The sequence below is a fragment of the Citrus sinensis genome, chromosome 8 (genome assembly GCF_022201045.2).
Source record: "Citrus sinensis cultivar Valencia sweet orange chromosome 8, DVS_A1.0, whole genome shotgun sequence".
NCBI lineage: Eukaryota > Viridiplantae > Streptophyta > Magnoliopsida > Sapindales > Rutaceae > Citrus > Citrus sinensis.
The window spans coordinates 3,701,467-3,724,485 of NC_068563.1; the positions used below are offsets into that span (position 1 = coordinate 3,701,467).

A 23,019-nucleotide genomic window follows, 5' to 3' on the forward strand; every position below is an offset into this window, starting at 1 on the left:
GGTTTGCTTTCAGCTTGATGAAAGAGAAGAGATGATTATAGATTCACTAGATTTTTTTATCCAAGATAAACCCACCTAAAAAAGGGGATTGATAATCCCAAGAATATGGGATAAAAAATTGGGTTTATTTTTTAATCTTTACAGCCAAACATGGCTATGGATGGGATTAATATTTTTAGTCCTGAAAATTAGTCTTATCCTACCTTTATCCCAGCAGCCAAACGTAGCCCAATAGTCATGACTCATAAGTTCTTATGAGATTGTAGGTGTTGTAGTATAACGACGTGGCTAGCTGCGCTCGAACAAGGATTTCCTTATCGTGAGTGAGGAGCAGTATAGCGTCCATGAGCAGGAGTCTTCTGCTTGACACCGAGGAGATCCTCTGCTGGGGCCAAGGAATAAGCAGGAGTTTTCTGCTAGACACCGAGGATATCTTCTGTTGGGGTCAAGGCCGGAAGACCTGGTCAATGGCAGTTGTCAGAACGTGTGCTACTTTCCGAGAGTCCAAGCATGAGGCCCACTCAGCCACAATCACAACGCTCGAGCATCCACGACCGGGGACTAGGTAAAGTGGTGAACGTGGGTCATGGAGACCGAATTCTTAGGAGGGCTATAAAAGGGGCCTCCAAAAAAGGTAAAGGGGTTAGACACTAAGTGTTTTGGAAATTATTAGAGAGCCACGATATCAGTGGTAAAGTTTTTTCAAAGTTAGCCCAGATTACTAACTTGAGTGTCGGAGGGTTTGCACCGGGAAAATCTCTGGCGTTCTCTGACTGGTTTTTGTGTGTGTAAGAGTTCACAGAGGAGAAGCAACAAGCCTTGCAGTCTTGCTCGTCTAAAGAGAGTAGCATGAAGTTATCTCCAATCAACTACAAATTCAAGTGTTGAGGAGAGATTCTGGTTGCGAACGAGCAGACCCAAAATCTTATATCAACAGGTTATTTACTTGAGAGACAAAAAACTAAGTTGATGAACATCCACATAATTATAATTATTTCACAATACTCTCCTTTGGATATTCATCCTACTAATAATATATCTCGTTAAAATATTTGCTAATAAAATCCTATGGATAAAAGACTAGTGATGAAAAAATAGTACATCGTTGATTTATATCTTAAAGAGGTGCTAATTGGCTCATTAAAACCTTACTAAAAAAATCCAATGGACAAAAATCTAGCCAAGGAAAATTAATACGGTGCATGTAGTCCTTCGTATGATTAACTCCCCTTGATAAACATGCTCCCCTCGAAATGACACAAGTGCTTCAATGATCAATCATGTTTAGTAACTAATACTTTTTTGGTGAAGCAATCTGCATGGTCGATACTATCCTTTTGAATCTTGTATTCATAAAAAATTTTAGATAAGCTTTATGTTTCATATTATTTTCATGTCTTCAATTTTATATGGAACAATTACAAGAATGAAAAATTGCAAATATGCAATTTAGCATAAGGTGTTTTGCAATAGTGCGGTACTTCAAGACCAAAAATAATATTTTGCTATAGAGGAAGAAAATTTTGTGCCAAAAATTCTTTTTCATGTTAAAGATTTTCTTTATATATATGGGAAGGGATATTTGAAATATTGAAACAATATTCATATAATCTAATGGTGGATGACTTAGCCTCATTAAATACTATTTTTACCTTATGTATCTACCATTAGATTGTATATGATCAATGGCTCAAATTGTGTCAAAAATTTAAGTTAAAAAATTATATATATTGCAATCATTAATACTTAAAATGGCGATCTATTATAATGTTGATAACTTTAGTCGTGGCATGTCTAGCACTAATCCCACAATTATCAAGTAGACATTTGCTTCAAGGAATGTAAATCTGTTACTAGTAAGATAAGACCAATTATTTTTAAAAACTGAATATTTTATTCATATATGAAGAGAAACAATGACTTCAGTAAATTTATTGACAATCTCAATTTGCGACTACAAGAGCATAAACGAGCAATAAAATATTTACACATGTTCACTTGTTCTCTTTATATATAAATTCTTGATGATTCGATTTTCTTGCTTCACTTGTTGACCAAATGAAATTTCTTATTGGCATATCCAACTCTTTGAGGATACTTTGGGCTGGAAGAGTTCAGAAGGAATTAGCGAGGATGCTTGCTTTTCTTTCATATATGTATGAACTAGAAAATCATATGAACTTTTGTTCAATCTTTTGGTAGTTGCTTATTTTCTTTAAATTGCGTCAAGGAAACAAATTATCCAGTTGGATATTCAATTTTTATTCCTTCAAAGAGATAAAATAAATTATTATTTTAATTCAATCCTTGAACTTTTCATATATGAAGTTAATGTTCCTTCAAATTATTTCAAAGAATAAGATCCATTTTTCATGAAATATCTAAATTTTTCCTCCTTCAGGGACATAATATATGATGAAGAAAAATTATAATTTTATAAAATTTTCTAGTTCTTTATGGACAAGATGCTGAATAGAATATCACAATTTTTGTATATTTCTTCAAGAACATATATTTAAAGAAAAATTTCATTACATCTAGTGATGGCAATTGAATATTATAATAAGAAGTATCAAATAATAATAATATCAATGAACTGAGCATTAGATAAATATTGCAATAATAAATGAAGTAACGAACAAATTCATAGATCCATAAATATGATTTTAGACAAAATCTAAATAGCACAATTCATACGTTTATGATTAAGGTTAAAAGAGAGAAGTTTATCATACCACCTTTTTAGTTAGAAACTCGTACTGATATCATGCTAAATTATTTATTAATTAGAAATATAATATAGTAAAAAAGATAGAGAAAACAAATAAAAGACACAATAGTTTATAGAAGAATTTTATTCAATCTCAAATATATAAAAACAGGAAATAACCCGTCCTTTTATAGTCACACAACCATACAAATGAAGTAAATAATTAATAAAGAGATACATAATTAGTTATAAGTTCTCATGAGATAGTGAGAGTTGTAGAATATGAAGAGTTGTTTGGTTGAAGGATAAAAGGTTATTTTGATGAATATTTACATAATTCTAATTATTTCATAATAAATCTTAATTTGTATCTAATTATATATTTCGCTCGTTTATTGGATGATGAATTTTATAACCAATAAAATTACTAAATACCAACTAATTGATAAATACCACATCGATTACGATACAAATTAGAATTTGAATATTAAGATTTCTAACATTATTCATCACTCTATATTAATTGTCTTGAAACATTGACACATTCACTCAATGTAGAGAGAGAAAACTTACATGACTTTTTGGCAATAATATTGACATTATTGCATACGAGGTTTCTTCCTCTAACAGCCCATTTGACAAAAATCAACAATTTCGGGCCCTACTTCTTGAAGAATGCCGGCACAAAAGCAGCCAACTTTTTCGGTTGAACAATATAAATAAAGTAAATGATTATTAAATGAATACATCATTAATCATCAATTTTTATGAGATAAAAAGTGTTATAAAAGATGAAGAGTTATTTGATTAGAAGATAAAAAATTATTTTGATGAACATCCACATAATTATAATTATTTTCTTTGTTAGATATTCATCCAAATATCTACTAATAAAATCCTATGGATAAAAGATTGGTAAAGAAAAATAGTACGTAATTCATTTATATTTTAAAGAGGTGCTAACTGCCTCATTAAAATCTTACAAAAAAAATCCGATGGGACAAAAATCTAGTAAAGGGAAATTAATACAGTGCATGTAGTCCTTCATATGATTAACTCCCCGCCTCCCCCGTGATAAATATGCTCCATTTTGAAATGACATAGGTGCTTTAATAATCAAATCATATTTTGTAACTAATACTACTTTGGTGAAGCAATCTACATGATCGATACTATCCTTTTGAATCTTGTATTCATAAAAAAAAATTAGATAAGCTTTATGTTTCATGTTTTTTTTTTTCATGCCTTCAATTTTATATGGAGCAGTTACAAGAATGAAAAATTGCAAATATGCAATTTGCGTAAGATATTTTGCAATATAGTGCGGTACTTCAAGACCAAAAATAATATTTTGCAATAGAGGAAGAAAATTTTGTGCCAAAAATTCTTTTTCATGTTAAAGATTTTCTTTATATATATGGGAAGGGATATTTGAAATATTGAAACAATATTCATATAATCTAATGGTGGATGACTTAGCCTCATTAAATATTATATTTACTTTTTGTGTCTACCATTAGATTGTGTGTGATCAATGGCTCAAATTGCGTCAAAAATTTAAGTTAAAATATTATATATATTACAATAATTAATACTTAAAATGGTGATCCATTATAATGTTGATAACTTTAGTCATGGCATGTCTAGCACTAATCCCACAGTTATCAAGTAGACATTTGCTTCAAGAAATGTAAATCTGTTACTAGTAAGATAAGACCAATTATTTATTTTAAAAACTGAATGTTTTATTCATACATAAAGAGAAACAATGAATTCAAATAAATATATTGACAATCTCAGTTTGCTACTACATGAATAAATTCTTGATGATTGTGAATTTCTTGCTTCACTTGTTGGCCAATGGAAATGTGTTATTAGCATATCCAGCTCTTTGCGGATACTTTGAGGGGCTCGAAGAGTTCAGAAAGAATTAACTTGGATGCTTGCTATGTTTCATATACGCAGAAACTAGATAATCGTACGAGCTTTTGTTCAATCTTTTGGTGGTGGCATATTTTCTTTAAATTATTTCAAAGAAACAAATTATCCAGTTGAATATTTAATTTTTATTCCTTCAAGGAGATAAAATAAATTACCATTTTAATTCAATCCTTGAAATTTTTCATGTATGAAGTTAATGTTCCTTCAAATTATTTCAAAGTATAAATTCCATTTCTCATGAAATATTTAAAATTTTCCTCCTTTAGGGAGATGATACATGATGAAGAAAAATTATAGTTTTCTAAAATTTTCCAGTCGTTTATGGACAAGATGTTGAATATAATATTATGGCAATAATATTGTTTTGAAACATCGACACATTCACTCAATCTAGAGAAAGAAAACCTACATGATTTGATGGCAATAATATTGATTCATTCGTGGGATTAATTAAGGAAGCACAAAGAATAGTCTTTGCCATGCGGCCATGCCCATGGTGGTTCAGTTTCCTATCTGTGAGGGCATCACTTTCCAGCAAATCCAATAATTTGGTGCACCCTTTTGCCTATAATATTTGGACATTTTAATTTCATCATCGAAGTTAGCATGAAAATGACATATTTTAAATTAATTGTTTGGCACAATAAACCAATTACAAGTTTCCCATTTTGATGACCTTTCGTTCTCCGTTAGTCCTCTCTTCCACCGAATGAGGAAAATAATTGATGTTCGATTATTTTTATTTGTGTCTAAATCTCTAGACCTTTCTTGTAATGTCCATTGCCAATCAACTTTCACAAATGACGTTAGAGAAGAAGAAGAAAAAAACACTTTCATATTTTGAATCCTGAAAATTAATGTAAAGATGATAGAGTGGGCGCATGGTAAATAATATAATCGAAAGTCTTCATACAAAACTATGATATTATATTTGCTAGTTAACAATTTTATTATTATATTTAACACCAACTTGAGCAGCATTAATAAAACTAACAAATTCAGCTTTGAGTTTCTATGGCTACAAATGCATGGTCATAAAAGCTGCCCCCAAAAATTGTGATGCTCAAATTATTACCACATAAAAAATTCATATGAAGATGATTTCATACAGTTGACCCAGTTGTTTTGGATAACTTGCACTTATACCAACTACCAAGATATTAAAGAAACCCCAAAAAAAAAAAAAAATGGAACCAAAAGTAATTATTTTCTTTCAATAATTCAGTGACCGTTCTTCCTTTGTTTTGAACTTTGAAGGATCTGATTTGCAGTCTCAGTTTGCTTGGTGTTATCCCAACAAATTTCAAATCATGCAAACATTGGCTTACGTATATTTTTGGGTGATGGAGTTTGACAATTTTAGCAAATTTTTAATAATTGAAATGTCTTTGTTCACATTAGTGAAAAAAACTTTCTTTGGAGAAGTTATGAAAATAGACAAAAATTTGGGGGCTAGTTCTAAATTTAGCCAACTTTCTATTTTCCTTTCTTTTATCCCCCAGGAAAAAAAAATGTAGCGGGCAAAAATTCTCTCCAAAGAGAGAATTCTTTTATTTTTCATTTTTTTCTTTTTCTCTAAAAAAAAAGATAATTCATTTCTTTCATTATCTTTTTATTTCCCTCTTAGTAAAATTTCAATGTCATTAAAGTAGTTTATCTAATAAATATCAATAGGAAGAACAAGAATGAAAAAAAAAGGAAAAAAAAACTTTGATGCTTCATCTTTGTAGTGAGCACTTAATGTGTGTTTAAATAATAACACGTAAATTTTAAGTTTGTGCTAAATGATATTATCGCGTTCACTAAGAACATATTAACACTTTCAATATCATACGTTGGAGGGAGTAATTTAGGATATTGTAGTAAAAATTTTAAAACAAGACTATTCAATAATATTTCTATCTACGATGGGAATTTTTTTTTTTTTTTATGTTGTATAAGTATGAGAAATAATAAACGGGCTAAAATTATACAGATTGCTTTCAAAGGTTATTTCCTTAAATTTTCTTAATTTGTATAAGATTTCAATTCTCATTCATTTGAATTTTGGAGCCAAAAGCCCAAAATAGAGAGTTCTGGAAAGTATGATAGAAGTTATGGGGGGTCTCACAAACGTCCACAGCTTTTAATGTGTCTCTTTATTCATAAACATAATTAACCAATCATCATTAGTCAAACATTATTAATTTACATCGCATTTATTTGTTTTCCATTTGTCAAAAATAGGAACACCCTGTTCACATTGTCAAATTATTGTCGACGCATTGGTCTAAATTTCTTCTATTTTCGTAAAAAAAATAATAATTTAGTGATAATTTTGTTCAGGTTATGGTTCGGGATAGAATTCGGTGCCGAATTTTGATTAATTCGCATCTTAATACCAATCATCAGACATTAATCACGTTACATATGTTATTAATTATTGCTTAGTATATCATATTGATATTTACACAACTCGTATCTATTTTATTTTTTTATGATAACTAAAATGAATTATAATATTTTTCAATAAGAAATTTTATTTAATGATTTTTTTTTATAAAAAAAAGAAAAGAAAAATTGTGATAGAATGAATGTGAACGAACGGTGATTTAGAAATTTCTGATATTATTAATGTCTATATATAAAAATTTGAAAGCAATAACTGCTCACACCAAACCAAATCACACTACTCTCCAATCAAACCCCATTACATCAAAAGCTTCCTCGTGACTTGTGATTGTGAACCTTATCCGCAGCTAAACCGCATGTCCGTCATTTCACGCAAAACTCAGGCCCATTTACGTAATTTCACTCCGATTAGCAAGATAAAATGGTAAAAAAGTGGGAAATGGGTTGATAAGTGATAAATTTTGGATACCGTAGCTTGCATTTTTTGAACGCATACAATTATTGAATTAAGATTAATTAATAATAGAATTAGGGAAAGGAGTTGTGTTGAAAATGTTAACTGTGTCCTTAATTGTAATTTTGGTAAACATTAGGGGACCTAAAAGTCATTACGGGAAACACAAAAATATCTTTACCAGTTACTTCACTTCAACTCATCACCACTTTCCTTTTCTTCCTCCCAAAGGTTTTCGGATAAAACGCAGAGGAAAAAATAAAAAAGAAAGCTATAAAGAGAAGGAACAAAAACAAACCGTGTCTCGGTGTCCGTACAGTTCTAGAGGGTGACAGAGTGAGACTTGAACGTCTCAGTTTCGTAATCACGACTTCACGAGCTTCTTTCTTCGTTCTAACAGTCCCTCAACCAGAAAAAAAAAAATATTCAAAGAGAAAACTCAGTTGGACAGGTGAACTTTTCACGGGCTAAGTCCCATCATCAGTCTCCTTTATCAACCCACCACAATCCAACCGTCCATACTTCGCCACGTTATCACCGCCACCGTCGCCCTGATCGCGATCGTGCTCTTCTTTGTTCCCATCATATGATAATGTGACTGTTTGGAGTATTTTAATTTCTTTTATCTTTTTTTGGTTGCTTGTTTTGATTTACATATATATATATACGCACGCATATAGAGTGCAATGGATCGATCCGCGATGACGGTGGGTCCCGGCATGGACATGCCGATCATGCACGATAGCGATCGGTATGAGCTCGTTCGGGATATTGGGTCGGGGAATTTTGGGGTGGCCAGGTTGATGAGAGATAAAAAAACTGAGGAGCTTGTTGCTGTTAAGTATATCGAGCGAGGTGATAAGGTTAGTGTTTTTATTTATTTATTTATCATCTTTTATAGATTTATTTTGATGGGTATTTGAGATTTATAGTGGGTTTTATTTTGGTTTTGTTGGTGTGTGTGTATGTGAATATTGAGTTTATTTTGCTTGGTTTTGGACTAATTTACTTGGTTTTCGATGGTTTAGTTGGTGCTGATTTGCCGGCCAATGTGATTTGAATTGGTGATGCTGTTTTTGCATAGTTGAGTGGTTTATCTATTCACTTAGTTCTGAATTTCAGTACTGTTTGTTGAGTTTTTGATATCAGATTAATAAGCTCAGTAAAGTTCAGAACTTGCCATCTGATTGATGGATCCCACTACTTAAGTGTGTTTGTGCTGTTATGTTGTGTAACATGATCCTTAGTGGCAAATGGATACTTTAGTTCTTGAATATGCTGGGTTTTCATAATTTCTATGATCGATGTAGTTATTCATCTGATCTATTTGTTAATATTATCATTATTGTTTTTCGTTTGTGGCAGATTGATGAAAATGTGCAAAGAGAAATTATCAACCACAGGTCATTAAGGCATCCCAACATAGTCAGATTCAAGGAGGTCATCTTAACTCCAACCCATCTGGCTATTGTGATGGAATATGCTTCCGGAGGAGAGCTCTTTGAGCGGATATGCAATGCAGGGCGGTTCAGCGAGGACGAGGTTCATATCCAAATTAATGTTCTTTTTGGTACTGCTGCAAGAGTTCATATTTAATATATCTTTGGTCATGGTGCAGGCACGCTTTTTCTTCCAACAACTTATTTCTGGAGTGAGCTACTGCCATTCAATGGTATGCAATTTTCCTCATGTTTAACACCATTTTGCCACTTTTCTTGCTTACTTGGATGACATAACTAGGCGACTTAATTGAGTTGGCTATATTGTATTCTTTTATGCAGCAAGTATGCCACCGCGACTTGAAATTGGAGAATACATTACTGGATGGGAGTCCAGCTCCTCGTCTGAAGATTTGTGATTTTGGATACTCTAAGGTACCAAATGCCCATCTTGATTTGCTTGTCATCAGTTTTTGGTTCTGTTCCTTCTCTCTTCTGCTGATTTAGTGGAGTATTTTAATTATCTGCTCCTCATGTATGGTGATGTTAGTATAATGGAGAAACTGTTTCACCAATCATCGTGCTTCTTCTAGTATCCCATTTCTATTAATTGGCTGATTATTGACATTTATTATTAAAATCATTTTAATCTGGTTCTTGCAGTCTTCAGTACTACATTCACAGCCAAAATCAACTGTTGGTACTCCTGCATATATTGCCCCTGAAGTGTTGCTTAAGAAAGAATATGATGGCAAGGTAATGTGTGTATATGTTATTTGATTGAATCTGCATATGTAAACTTCTGTTGAGTTTTAATATCGTCTAAATAATAATTAATTCATTTGTTGATTTTTTGCTTAGTGTTTGTGATAACTATATTTTTTTTTTGAATTTACACTATGTTTTTTTTTTTCATATTTTTGTTCGGTCGTGTATAAATAAATGCTTTCTTTATTGTCAACTTATAAACATGGAGCAAATTGAGAATAAGTATTGACGAAGAAAGACTAAAGAGAATTGCTTAATGAAAGCTTTTTTTTTTTTTTTTACTATGTGATATCATGATGCAACCGATAATTTTGCCCTGGCAAGTTTGATTAATAACTATACAACATATATTAATGCTTATCAGCAAAACAAGATTTTTACTCACAACCTGCATACATATACAATACATACATACGTATGTAATATTGGATTATGCTGATACTCTGCCTATTAAATGTTTATCCAGATTGCAGATGTATGGTCTTGTGGTGTGACTTTATATGTTATGTTGGTGGGAGCATATCCTTTTGAGGATCCTGAAGAGCCAAAGAACTTCCGCAAGACAATACATGTAATGTATTGCACATTTTCATGAATGAATGATAGTTACATTCGAATACTTGGGTAACAGTTGCATTAAAATACTTGGATAACATAATCCGTTTGATTTTCAGCGAATTCTAAGTGTTCAGTACTCAATTCCGGATTATGTTCATATATCTCCTGAGTGCCGCCATCTGATCTCTAGGATTTTCGTAGCTGACCCTGCAATGGTTAGTATGCATTTTCATGCTACCGGAGTCTATATGCATACAAAATTGCAACTATTAGTTGCTTCTTAATGGTAAATTTTGGATTATCCCCTCGTAAATTGACTATGTTTAGTTTAAATCAACCCCTTACTTTTGAAAACCTCAAGCTATTCTCATTTTTGTTCAAAAGATCAGGGAAAAATGGGGATGGGTTGATGAAATTTTTTTTGTTTTCTTTAAAAAAATGGAGGGTAAATTGAGGTTTTTAGAAGTAAGGGTGTGAGAAGATGGCCAATTCACGAGGGAGCTTAATTCAAAATTAACCTGGCTACTTATGTCCACCTAGATTTCATCTTTCGTTTTGTTCTCTATTTACCCATCTACTTCTTTCATCCGCCTTCTCTCATTGTTCCATAGAGTGAAATGCATGACTGGAGACGGGGCTGCTCAGTGTCTTGTTAACAATGTATCAATTTGTTTTGTCATATATAATACTTGTTGATCTCCTCGTAAGATATACACGTCAAAGTTCTGATTTGAGCTTTCATTTTAATCGTGCAGAGGATATCCATACCCGAGATCAGAAACCACGAATGGTTTTTGAAGAACCTTCCGGCAGATCTTGTGGTGGATAACACAACAAACAATCAGTTTGAAGAACCAGATCAGCCTATGCAAAGCATTGACGAAATCATGCAGATAATTGCTGAAGCCACCATACCTGCTGCTGGTACCCAGAGCCTCAACCAGTGTTTGAATGGTAGTCTTGACATTGATGATGAAATGGACGAAGACATAGACACTGATCCTGATCTTGACATTGATAGCAGCGGGGAGATTGTATATGCTATGTGATTGTCTTAAAGCTTGTTGAACCGGGGGAGTTCAACGGTCCATTTGTTTACGGGATTTGGCTATTTAGGTGTGAAGAATTAAAGAAACCTTTAACTCTCTGTTTGCAGTGGAGGATTATACATGTGTTCTGTGTCGAGCCACTTTTAAGTGGCATATATAATATACGTACTGTAATTTACTCTTCTGTTATACGGTGATGTAATAAAACTTGGTAGTGTTAAGTGTTTGATCCTTTTCTGTGACTATTCTCTTTAATAACTTTCTTCTGTTAGATTAGATGGCCTTTTGTGGAGAATATGTGTTACCGAAGAGGAACATGAGATTAGCTGAAAAATCAGCATTATGTTAATTTTATTTATTTATAAATATTGTGGCCAGCAACTAGTAAACCGTCTGGGTGGTGTAGTTGGTTATCACGCTAGTCTCACACACTAGAGGTCCCCGGTTCGAACCCGGGCTCAGACAAATTTGGTTATCATTTTTAAAAATCAGTTTAATTGATAACCGAAAAAAATAAAAAGCATGGGATTTGAACCCAACGTGAATCGAACACGCAACCTTCTGATCTGGAGTCAGACGCGCTACCATTGCGCCACGGATCCACTTGGTTATAGGTATGTCACGTACAATTAATAATCTATACTTTAATAAGTGAATCTGATTTGTCATTGATTAACTTAAAAAGTTGTCCTAAATGAAAGAATATTTCATATTATAACCATTAAATAATGTTATCAAAGTCACTGGAGTACAAAATTATTGTCAAAGAATTTCATATTAATACCATTAAATAATTGTCAAAGCCTACTACCTTGATTAAAGCTTAAAGCAACATTTGGTCTCTGGACCACATATTATCCAAAGTCTGTGCAGAAAGGAAACCAGCACAGATGCATTTGGTACCACTCTGGATTTCCCTTTTGATCTTCTTCTTTAGTGTTTCTGCAAATGAATATGAATCTATATTGCAGCAGCGGCAGCCTCTTCCCACTAAGCATTTTGTCTTGGTTCATGGCTCTTGCCATGGAGCCTGGTCATGGTACAAGCTCGTGGCAATGATAAAATCATCGGGGCACAATGTTACTGCCTTTGATTTAGCTGCTTCTGGGGTTGAGCCCCAACAAGTTCACAATTTGAGGTCAATATCAGATTTCTTTAAGCCATTGATTGACTTCATGGCAGCTCTGCCTCTGGATAAAAAGGTGATTCTCGTGGGTCACAGCTACGGTGGCTTGGCTGTTGCTCAATCCATGGAAAGGTTTCCAAACAAGATTTCGGTGGCTGTTTTTGTGTCTGCCCTCAAGCCTGGTCCCGACCTCAACATCTCAACTCTCAATCAAGAGGTACCCACCACTCACCAGTCACTAGTCACTCAATACTTTCTATCAAATTAAGTATGCTTGCGGATGTCTGAAAATGGTGGGTTGTGGCTTTTAATCTATATTCACTTTTCCTCTCCTGTGTTTTTTTTGGGTATTTATTAAATACTTTAACTGCGGCATTTTTAAAATTAAGCGGAAGCATGTTATTAGATTGTGTTGTTTTGTGTTTAGTCATTAATTAACGCGATCATAAAACTTTGAACGACACAGTTTAACAAACACAAGAGCTGATTTTCTGCAAATGTTTATTTCTTTTCTTCAGCAGCTTTAATAAAAAAAAAAAAAAGATTACTTCATAGGCTGCAAGAACATTAAACTGATATGAGTTTATTTTCTTTAACTAAAGTCATTCAGCAGACAAGGCCCTTTGCTGGATTGCAAATATGCATATGATGATGGTCCTGACAGCCCTCCGACCACTTTCATTTTTGGACCTTTGTACTTGAAATCAACAGTATACCAGCTTAGTCCAGTGGAGGTAAGAAATTCATCACTCATTCTATATACAGTGTTTTGAGAAATTGTTTACACGAACATTCGTAGTTTATAAAATGCACATTCAAATTTTGGATTCTTAGCAATACTAACGTCTTTTTTTTTTGTGACCAATGAGCCTTTAGTCTAGTGAGAGAATCCTTACATTTACAATATTGAGTGTACGGGTTTGAGCCGAGCCTCCATAAAAGTATTGTGTGAGTTAATTTTAATTCTCCCTCAATTATCAAATAATTGAGTGAAGTCAGTCTATTTCTCACGAAATGTGAGTGGAGTAGACAATTCTCGAATATTTGAGAGGGTTTAAAGAATCTGGACAGCTCTTCAGAGGAGTACATGCCATGAAGAAGGTCTCAGTTGTATAATCTGTTTGTAAATATTAAATGTAATAACTGATGTAATATCAGTAACAATCATGTATAATAATATTCAAAAAAATAAAAACGTCATTCTTTTGTGAAGAGCCAATAAGTTCAAGTTTGTATATGAAACTGCTATTGGTACTTTAACCTTAGTCATTTTGATGATGTGGCGAAATTTTTCACAGGATTGGGCTCTGGCAACCATGTTGATGAGGCCATTGGGATTGTTTAGCGAAGAAGACATGTCCAAGGAGCTAAAGCTAACTTGGGAAAGATATGGGACTGTTAGAAGAGTTTATATAATCTCTGAAAAAGATTTGGTAACAGAGAAGGATCTTGCGATGTGGATGATCAAGAGAAATCCCCCTCATCAAGTGGAAGAAATCAAAGATTCTGATCATATGGTCATGATGTCTAAACCGTTAGAACTTTGGGCCCATCTCCTAAGTGTTGCTGGAAATTATTCTTGACTCATTAGCCTTTCGAGTTAACCAATGTCCAGTACTGTGCTCTCTATTATTTGGCCCAAATAAGTGTTACTATTACCACATAAATTTTCACTTACTCTTCTCCAAGTTAATTATGAGATGAACTAAAAATGTTTGTCAAAAAAAAAAAGGGCTAAAAATTATTTGCCGGAATGGGGGAATTTGGGACACATGAATTAGTTTTATTTTTCTAAAATTAAAATCCTTTATAAAAAAAAATAGCCAAAATATACTATACCGACTGAATTATGTTAAGCACTCAATTACAAAACCATTTTACTAGATTATTTGCTCACAAAATTTACCCTCATTTGAGGCGGACCAGGTGGGAATAGGGGCCGATAAGAGAATAATTGGGGGACAACTAAATCTAACTCAATTTCTTCATGTACTTTAATCGTTCCGTGCCCACCATTTCAACAAATATTTTAAGAATTTCTATCAAAGCTGTGCTTAGAGGGTCGTGACCACCATGATGGTTACGTTTCATATGGAATTCATTATGATTCTCAACTACATATGAAAGGTGAATTAATGATAAAAAAATCGTACCCAAAGAGTTAAAACTATAGGAGATAATCCGTTTTAATTATAAAACCAGTACATTTGATAAATAAATACAGCATTTAGTAATCGCGATTTTTTACATAATATTTCCTGAATCTTGTAAAGTGACATCTTATTTTATAGATTTAGATTCTCTCTTAATTTGAACTTCATTTGAAAAAAAAAATTACATGTTGATTGATGGTTAATAAATAAATAAATAATTGATATCCACATACTATTACAAAGGCCAATTTGGTAATATTGTAGTTTTTAAAATAATTAATGTTAAATGTGTTGTATAAATAATCCGCTGTGAAGAGAATTAATTAAATATTTGGTAAAATTTATTTTTCAAAATACTGTGAGTTTTAAAGGTAATCATATGTGTTTGGTAGATCTTACTGTTAAATTGCTGTGAGAATATAAATGATCAAATTGGATATTGTGTATATATAATAATTGATAACTAAAATAAATATATTATATTATTAATTTTATTTTCTTATTTTGTTGTCTCAATATAATTGGTAATAATAATAATATCTTTAAAAGTAATGCTTTTATTTCCTAATTAACAATGATGATTTAAGATTTTTATAATATATATAATGATATATATGGAATTGTATTAAATATAAAATTAATTCTGAAAATTAGATTTTGAAAAGATACTTCTTCCATACTTTCTAAAATTTACTGTAAGATAGAGTGATTTTACCAAAGTGATTGCTAAAATTTTTTTATTTATCAAATATTAAAATTAACTTTTAAATTTTCAAAATCACCTTTAAGTCTCTAAAAAATAATTCAACATGAGTCTTAAAAGACACATAGAATAAGATCTTTTAAAGATCGAGAGAGCTGAGATCATGAAAGAATTATATAATCAAGAGTTGAATAGGTACAACAGCTAGTTTAAAGACATGTATATGGCTAATGCCCTTAGTTATATATGCTCAAGTTAGATAAAACTCCGTTTGAGATTATAGTATTGAAGCAACAATTATTGTAAAAATAAAAGCACTAATTGTCAAGTGAAAAGTGGGTATACATGTTTGAAGATCATAATTTTTAAAGTTAGCTAATTAAGAGTACTAGCACCTAAAGACAAAGTCAAGTGATTTCTAAACAATTTTATTTAACTCTTGAACTTGAAATATCTTACCAAACAGTTACTAGATTTAAACTGCTGAAGTAGAATTGCCACAAAAATATCTGGCCAAACAGTTTGTTGATGAGACAACTTAACTTGCACCCCCTTTGTCAATCGCATGAAGCAAAGATCGCCTAAAGCCAGAATATTCGCATTACGAACGATGATGAAATTGATAGAGACATACACCAGATTCTTAAATCTGTGATTAATGCTAATCCCTAGGTGTAGATATTACCTTGGGAATTGAACAACACAATTAATATTTAATGCCCCTTATTGGACAAGAGTCACGCGCGTGTATGTGTACGTATGTGTGTGTATATATATATATATATATATATATATATAATAATATATATATATATAATAATGATAATAATTTTTTTTTTTAATTTAAGATTTCTAATCATATTAAAATCAAGAACAAAGTAAAAGATTAAAAAAAAAAATTAAATGCATTGTATCTTATCATGTAATATATTAAAATATGTAGTTTTTTTTTTAATCTTTTACCTTATTCTTGATTTTATTATGACAAGAGATCCATAATTTTTATACAAAATATTTTTTATGTGTATATATAATAATTGATAACTAAAATAATTATTTTCTATTATTAATTTTATTTTTTTACCTCAATATAATTAGAAATAATAATAATTTATTTAAGACTAATAATTTTTATTTCTTAATTAATAATGGTAGTTTTCGATTTTTATAATATATGCAATGATATATTTGGAATTATATTAAATATAAAATTTATTTTAAAAGGCCACTTCTTCCTTGCTTTTTAAAATCTACTTTAAGATAGGGTAATTTTGCCAAAAGTGTTTTTTTAAAAAAATTTTATCAAACAATAAAATTAATTTTTAACTTTTCAAAATCACTTTTAACATTTTAAAAGTACTTCCAAACGACACTAAAAGACACATGGAACAAAAACTTTAGGAGCTCAAGAGAGTTGAGATCATGGAAGATCATACTTCATTGTGTACTATTATACCATATGTGATAACAAAACTCATAGAGTTGATATCCCTAATTGAATATGACACAAAACTCATAGTGTATTAAATTTTTTTATTTTTTTATCTTTTATTTTATTTCTAACTTTAATATGACAAGATTATGTGTACTATTATACCATATGTGATAACAATTTTATTTAAATTTTAACAAAATTCAAAATCGTAAATTAGATGAGCATTTCAATCGGACATCAGGATTGTGACAAAAAAACAAACATTAACATGAAGGAATTATCATTATCATATTTGTGTAAATGTGAAAGCCTTACGTTTCTTGGATCGTGGCGTATACTTTTTTCAATTATTCCATTTTGGTCATTATCTTCAAGAAGGGGATCTGAAGAAGTAATTGATTAATTAATAAAAAAGGCCACATAGAAGCTAACCTCCAATTTCTCCATCTTATCCACTAAGTAATGGAGGATGGAACCACCAGCAATTGTTTCATGTTACTGTAAGTGAAATAATAATGCATAATTTGGGAGTACAGAGTCTACAGACTGTACAGGGGGCGGTGAGGGATGGCCTACGGACCATGCATACACTGACAGGCAAGCTTGAGCCAATTAGAATGAATGCTTTCAACTTCATGCCAAAAACTTTTGCTTTATTCACTAGAGTTGTGGGTATTGTTTGGTTCCATTTTTCAGTTTTTTTTTTTTTTTTGTTTTTGTTTTTCTTCTGCTGCAAAACTTTTGGATTCAATCAATGTGAAGTTGATTTGAAACCAGAAAGTCAAAAATACAGCAGTAGATTTGATTAGCAGGTCACCTATCGCGGTCTTTTTAATTTATAACGTCAATACTTACTTGCAATGAATCACAAAAGTTTACTATGCATTATTACTACGTGTCTAATTGTTCATCATATAATAACTACTGATACCTAACGAGCCATCCTCTTGGAAGAGACATCGACCAATTAAAAAACCTAGCCATTTGGTTGGCCATTCGTTTGTTCAAAGATTTTGGGGCGCCGAGGATATTTCAAGCCGAAGGCAAAATATCACTGCATATTTTTTGTCCTATCTGCAGCTAATGAATGATGCTCAGGCGGACATGAAAGCTTTTTTTACTTTTGTTCATTTGTTTATTATTATTTTTCTGGGACACAAGTTCATCTTTCCTGATAAGAAATCACCATCACCAGTATGGCCCAGGCAACCTACAGTTAGATAATAATACATTCACTTCCCTGCAGGACTGTACATTCTTCTTCTTCCCCATCTCACTTGCCTTAAATTTAGCAACAAGATTAGAAAATTTGATAACCAAAAGTCATTTGTAAGAAGTTTAATTAACTGAATCAACAAAATATTCACATTTGATTAATTAGCATAGAAAGCTGCTCTCTCTCTCTCTCTCCCCCCCCCCCCCCCCCCCTCTCTAAAGATTTGGCTCTATGTACAGAAGTGAGAACCCCATCTTCCCCTAAAGCAAACAAAACAAACGCAAATAAAATAAAACCATGCCACAAGAAAAGTAATTGACGAAGACAGTATTTATGACAAAAAATTCACGGAATAATGCCAACGAGAGGGGCTGGAGCGACAACAAAAGTAGTCGTTGAGATGTTTTCAGGTGACTCGCTTCGATGAATCACTGCGCCAACCGCTTCTGCTACAACCAACACGAACTCGATTGCCAATTTCACCAACTCTATGCACATCTCCAACCTCTGAATCATCATCATGGCCGCCTGCTACGAATGCAAAAAATCCAACTTATTATTATGTTTCTCACGATCTTCTTCTTCTTCTTCCTCTTCCTCTTCTTCTAATCTCAGCGTCACTAAGTTATAAAGACTGCAAGCGAGAACAAGTAAGCTTTATATTGCCCTTTCGAAGCACCCGAAAGCCAATAACCTGTGGCACAAGGAATTAAGGTAAGTGTAAGCTCATTATCAAGATGATTTATGAAGAAACACACAAGGCAGCAGAATATAAGTACATGTTTATCCATTGATCGAGTATAACACATCAGGCTTCAAGACATGGAATGAGTGGTGACAGCGACACATTTTTTTAACAATATGAATAAGAATTTTAATTAGAATAATATAATTAACTATTACTGGATCTTAGATTTGATCATTGTAATTCACGGAAAGTCTAATAGTGGAAAATGGGGTCAATGGTGTCTATAAAGAACGAAACATTCGAGGAAATGGTGGGGGTCTCACTTCTGGAAATAGTGAAACTGCATACATCTATGTATAAATAATGTAAGGATAGTGCTTAATGAAATTATTGCATCTCTGCAACTTACCATTATTCTATTCAATAATACAGAAGCTCACTTAAAATAAAATAACACTTGGGCTTAATTAGATTATTGTAACTTTGAAACTTACCATTATTATATTCAATACATACAGAAATTCACTTTTTACTTTTTTTTTAATGGAAAAATATCACTGCTTCACTTTTATTTTACTTTATATTCATCCAACTGCCATAAAAATTTAACATGTTATCTACACTACCTTTCTTTTTAAATTTGTGTCAATTAACTACTTTTGTACTAACACTGTTAAATAGTTTAAACGAAATGACAATTTTACTCTAAAATAAATTAAAAGACCATTTCATCTTATAAAAACTTTTACAAATAACAAAATTATAATTATAAAAATACCCATAATTTAATAAAAATAAATTCCAAGTAGAGGTGCTCAGGTGATTTTTATCAAATTTAGATTTCACAAATTTAATAATTATTTTTATTAAAAATTTAATATTTTTCCAAATTTTAATAAAAATAATGAATTTATTTATTAAAAAATTATATTTTGCAAAATTTTATTAAAATAACTGAATTATTTATTAAAAAATAAATCTCAAAATTTTAATAATTTAGGGGATTTTTATTAAATCCCAAAATTTTGCAATTATTTTTATAATTATAAATTTTTATTAAAAAACAAAAATTCTAATTTTGAGATTTATTTTTATTAAATTTAGGGATATTTTATAATTATAATTTTTTATTTTTTAAAATTTTTATAAAATAAAATATTATTTATTTAGGGTAAAACTATCATTTCATTTAAATTATTTAACGATATTAATGTAAAAGTGGTTAATTGATATAAATTTAAAAAGAAATATAGTATCTAAAATATATTAAAATTTTATAGTGATTAAATGAAAATAAGATAAAATAAAAGTGGTGCAATGACAATTTTTTTTTATAAAAAAATGACATCAATCTGACGTGCCATGAAGTATTAGGCGATACTTGAAACACTTGTGACAAGTGTAACGTATTAATTCCTAATGTGCCAATAGACTCCATTAATTCATTTAAAATACAAATCTATTTTGATGTCATTTGAACTTGCAATTAAAAGGATCACATATATTCATTACCTTTTGATAAATTCTACACGTCACGTCACGTCACCTCACAAGTTTAAACACATTAACTTTTTTTATTTTCTTTTTTTTGCCCTTTTTTCCATAAAACAAAATGCCTTTTTGAATTGTCCTTTTTTTTTTTCCTCATAAAACAAAATGCCTTTTTGAATTGTTGCCTAAATGAAAGTCCCATCGCTATTAAAGTTAATTGCGAGATTTGAAGCAACCAATAATCGAGTCCCAGTACAAATTACGACCTAAATGAAAATCATATCTTGAGATATTAATTATCATTTTATTATCTCTCAAAATGTTTATATTGAAATTATATTTTGAAAAAAATGAAGTCGAGATTCTCGTGAACCCCCTTTTTGAATATTTAAGTTAAACACAATTAGAACACTATAACGAAAGAAATTATCCTAAAATGTGTTTGATGTGATTATTTTTAAAAATAAAAGATTTTTGTGATTATTTCGCTAAATTATAGAGATGTCATTGTCTTTTCTTCTTATTGTTATTATAAAATTATCATATAGCTCATGGAACTCAACAAATATAAATAAACTAATCAACTTGCAAGGATGATGAGATCGAAGAGAGATTTAGTACCCATAAACTTCTTGCTTTCATCTAAAAGGCATAAATTAATTAGGCTATTCTCTTAAAGATTTCTTGAGAAATGGCAAAAAACATATATATAGATATAATAATAAAATAGGATGAACCAACAAAGTGTTGGCTCCACTGGCAATGGAGTCCCCTTAAGTGGCTTGACTGGGTTTGCTCCCCAGTTTGAGTAGCAGGGAAGTCGTTTTTGTTGGAAAAACCTGTGCCTCTCGGTTCGACCGGTGACTTCTAGTCTGGGTTGTGGTACGGACTTAAAGATGTCTCCCACAGTTGAGGCCCTCCCCAGAATACCTCGTGGTCAGAAACAAAAAAAAAAAAAAGGATGAAAATAAATTTAGGGGGATTAGGGCAACTATTGTTGAGAAAATGGTTAATATATAGAAATAAAATTGTTCAATCCCATTAATTGTTTGATAGAATGTCACTAAAATTTAATAAATCATTATAGTTGATCGCTTTTTAGTCAAAGTTGGCATGGTGAGAAGATAAGATCGTGGGGCCAAAGCTTCGCATATTCCGCTTCGCTGTCGAGCAAAAGTGACCTCAACATTCAGAACAAATTTAATGAAACTAATGATTTCTTATTAGACCAAAGCACTGAAAAGTTACCCTAAAAGAGTCTAGGGAAGTGTTTTGAGGTAATTTTTTTTTTCTTTATTGTTCATGATCAAGGGTTTTTTTTTTTTTTTTTGAAACTGATTAAGCATCAGGTTATTGCATTACACAGATATATATACAACTGCTATGACAGCAGGTCATTACACTGATATTTACAATCAGATATATATACATGGGACTTATATTATTACATTTTTATTCTATGAAGTACATGCCCATCCCAAATACCCCTCACGGAGGAGGGATGTCTCTACTCCACTCGCATTTCGCAAGGGAGAAAGACGTTTATAGAAATCTCCACACAATTATGTTTAATTGGAGGAGGTTGAGTCCGTGGGGACTCGAACCATTGCCCTCAAAGTCATGCTTAACTTTGAGGGCAATGGTCCACCACTGGGCTACAAGCCCAAGTGGCCATGATCAAGGGTTGAATTTTAAAAAAGTAGACGGTTAAAAAGATCGATTTGAGTTTATTAATTAGTGAAAATGAATTAAGAAGCAACATTAAGAGCAATGATATTAATTTGACTTTTCCATTTATCTATTCAATCTCCACTTTTTAATTACTCAAACTAAAACTCTATGTGCAGCTTGAAAGTTTTGTTTTATTTTAAGTTAAAATGATTATGGACCTACCATGTTACAAAACATAAAGAAAACAAAAATATTGTTTTAATTTTTAGTGTTGGAAAACTTATCCTGTTCATCGGTTCTATTTTTCACTTTAATTTCATATCAGCTAAAACGCAACGTGGGAACAAAACTTCTACCATATGAAGTTTGTTGACTGTAAATTGAACCAAAAACAAGAATTGGAAATTGAATTGATACTTCTTTATGTGAAATTCTTTTGGGGTTGTTTTTCCTTTCACAGTACCCAGCCTTTCCATTTCTTTCAAAATTGTTTTGTTGAAGAATTGTTTTGTTGAAGAATTGTTTTGTTGCTAATTTAGTGAAAGATTTGGCCTATCACAAACCCACAAAAAAAAAAAAAAAGATTGATTTGTAAGTGAAAGCCTGAAATAGACGTCATAAACAATGACGAGGAGTCTACGGCACTTTCAATTGTTGCAATTGATGTAGGGATGGCAATGGGGAGGGGAGGGGAGGGGACCAATCTCCCCGTACCCATTCCCGATATTTTGCGTATGTTCCCGTTCCCTTCCCGTCCCCGTCAGGATTACTTGAGAGAATCTTCATCTCCTTCTCGAATAATAACAGGGGATCTCCGAGGTCCCTGATCCCTGAATAACTAATACATTTTTTTTATTTTCGATTTTGAGTTAATCATATTAAAATAAAAAATTTAAATAAAAGTAAAGTTTGAAATATATCTTACATTAATATCCATTACAAAAGTCACATACATTAAATTAGTAAGCAACACAGCATGCAAGGGAGACAAACTTCTTTTACAAACTATCATGAACAAATTAATAGTCTAATACAAAATTGTTACAAATAAAATCGAATTTAGATTCAAAATTAACTTTTTCAATGGTGGCGTGGGCACTTTGTAAATGTGGACTATTCCCTTTACAACACAATAGTTATATCGGAGCAAATCAAGAGCAAATATTAGATTAGATTAGATTAGATATTAAAATTGAGATTCGTTGTTGGCAATTATAACATCTAAA

At 31.5% G+C, this 23,019-nt stretch overlaps 2 protein-coding genes and 2 non-coding genes across 4 annotated transcripts; 3 read left to right on the forward strand and 1 right to left on the reverse strand.

Moving 5' to 3' along the window:
* The first annotated feature begins 7,702 nt into the window (after positions 1-7,702).
* Positions 7,703-11,537, forward strand: LOC102612674 (serine/threonine-protein kinase SRK2E). The gene is made up of 9 exons (XM_006480082.4): positions 7,703-8,090; positions 8,177-8,359; positions 8,862-9,038; positions 9,115-9,168; positions 9,278-9,370; positions 9,599-9,691; positions 10,170-10,274; positions 10,378-10,476; positions 11,017-11,537. Exons 2-9 carry the CDS (start codon positions 8,183-8,185, stop codon positions 11,308-11,310), a joined length of 1,092 nt encoding a protein of 363 aa, XP_006480145.2. The 5' UTR covers positions 7,703-8,090; positions 8,177-8,182; the 3' UTR covers positions 11,311-11,537.
* Positions 11,538-11,701: 164 nt separating this feature from the next.
* Positions 11,702-11,775, forward strand: TRNAV-CAC (transfer RNA valine (anticodon CAC)). Its single transcript has one exon. It is a non-coding gene; the product is annotated as a tRNA-Val (tRNA).
* A 65-nt stretch (positions 11,776-11,840) lies between these two features.
* Positions 11,841-11,912, reverse strand: TRNAW-CCA (transfer RNA tryptophan (anticodon CCA)). Its single transcript has one exon. It is a non-coding gene; the product is annotated as a tRNA-Trp (tRNA).
* A 182-nt stretch (positions 11,913-12,094) lies between these two features.
* On the forward strand, positions 12,095-14,119 carry LOC102613283 (methyl jasmonate esterase 1-like). Its single transcript, XM_006480084.4, has 3 exons — positions 12,095-12,653; positions 13,039-13,170; positions 13,735-14,119. The coding sequence occupies exons 1-3, from the start codon at positions 12,201-12,203 to the stop codon at positions 14,017-14,019; spliced, it is 870 nt and encodes a 289-aa protein (XP_006480147.2). The 5' UTR covers positions 12,095-12,200; the 3' UTR covers positions 14,020-14,119.
* The last annotated feature ends 8,900 nt before the right edge of the window (positions 14,120-23,019 follow it).

Coding starts and splice junctions, on each gene's coding strand:
- LOC102612674 (XM_006480082.4), top strand. CDS start 8,183: ATGGATCGATCCGCGATGACGGTGGGTCCCGGCATGGACATGCCGATC. Junction 8,360..8,861: donor ATATCGAGCGAGGTGATAAG/GTTAGTGTTTTT, acceptor CGTTTGTGGCAG/ATTGATGAAAATGTGCAAAG. Junction 10,275..10,377: donor ACTTCCGCAAGACAATACAT/GTAATGTATTGC, acceptor TTTGATTTTCAG/CGAATTCTAAGTGTTCAGTA.
- LOC102613283 (XM_006480084.4), top strand. CDS start 12,201: ATGCATTTGGTACCACTCTGGATTTCCCTTTTGATCTTCTTCTTTAGT. Junction 12,654..13,038: donor TCTCAACTCTCAATCAAGAG/GTACCCACCACT, acceptor CTTTAACTAAAG/TCATTCAGCAGACAAGGCCC. Junction 13,171..13,734: donor ACCAGCTTAGTCCAGTGGAG/GTAAGAAATTCA, acceptor AATTTTTCACAG/GATTGGGCTCTGGCAACCAT.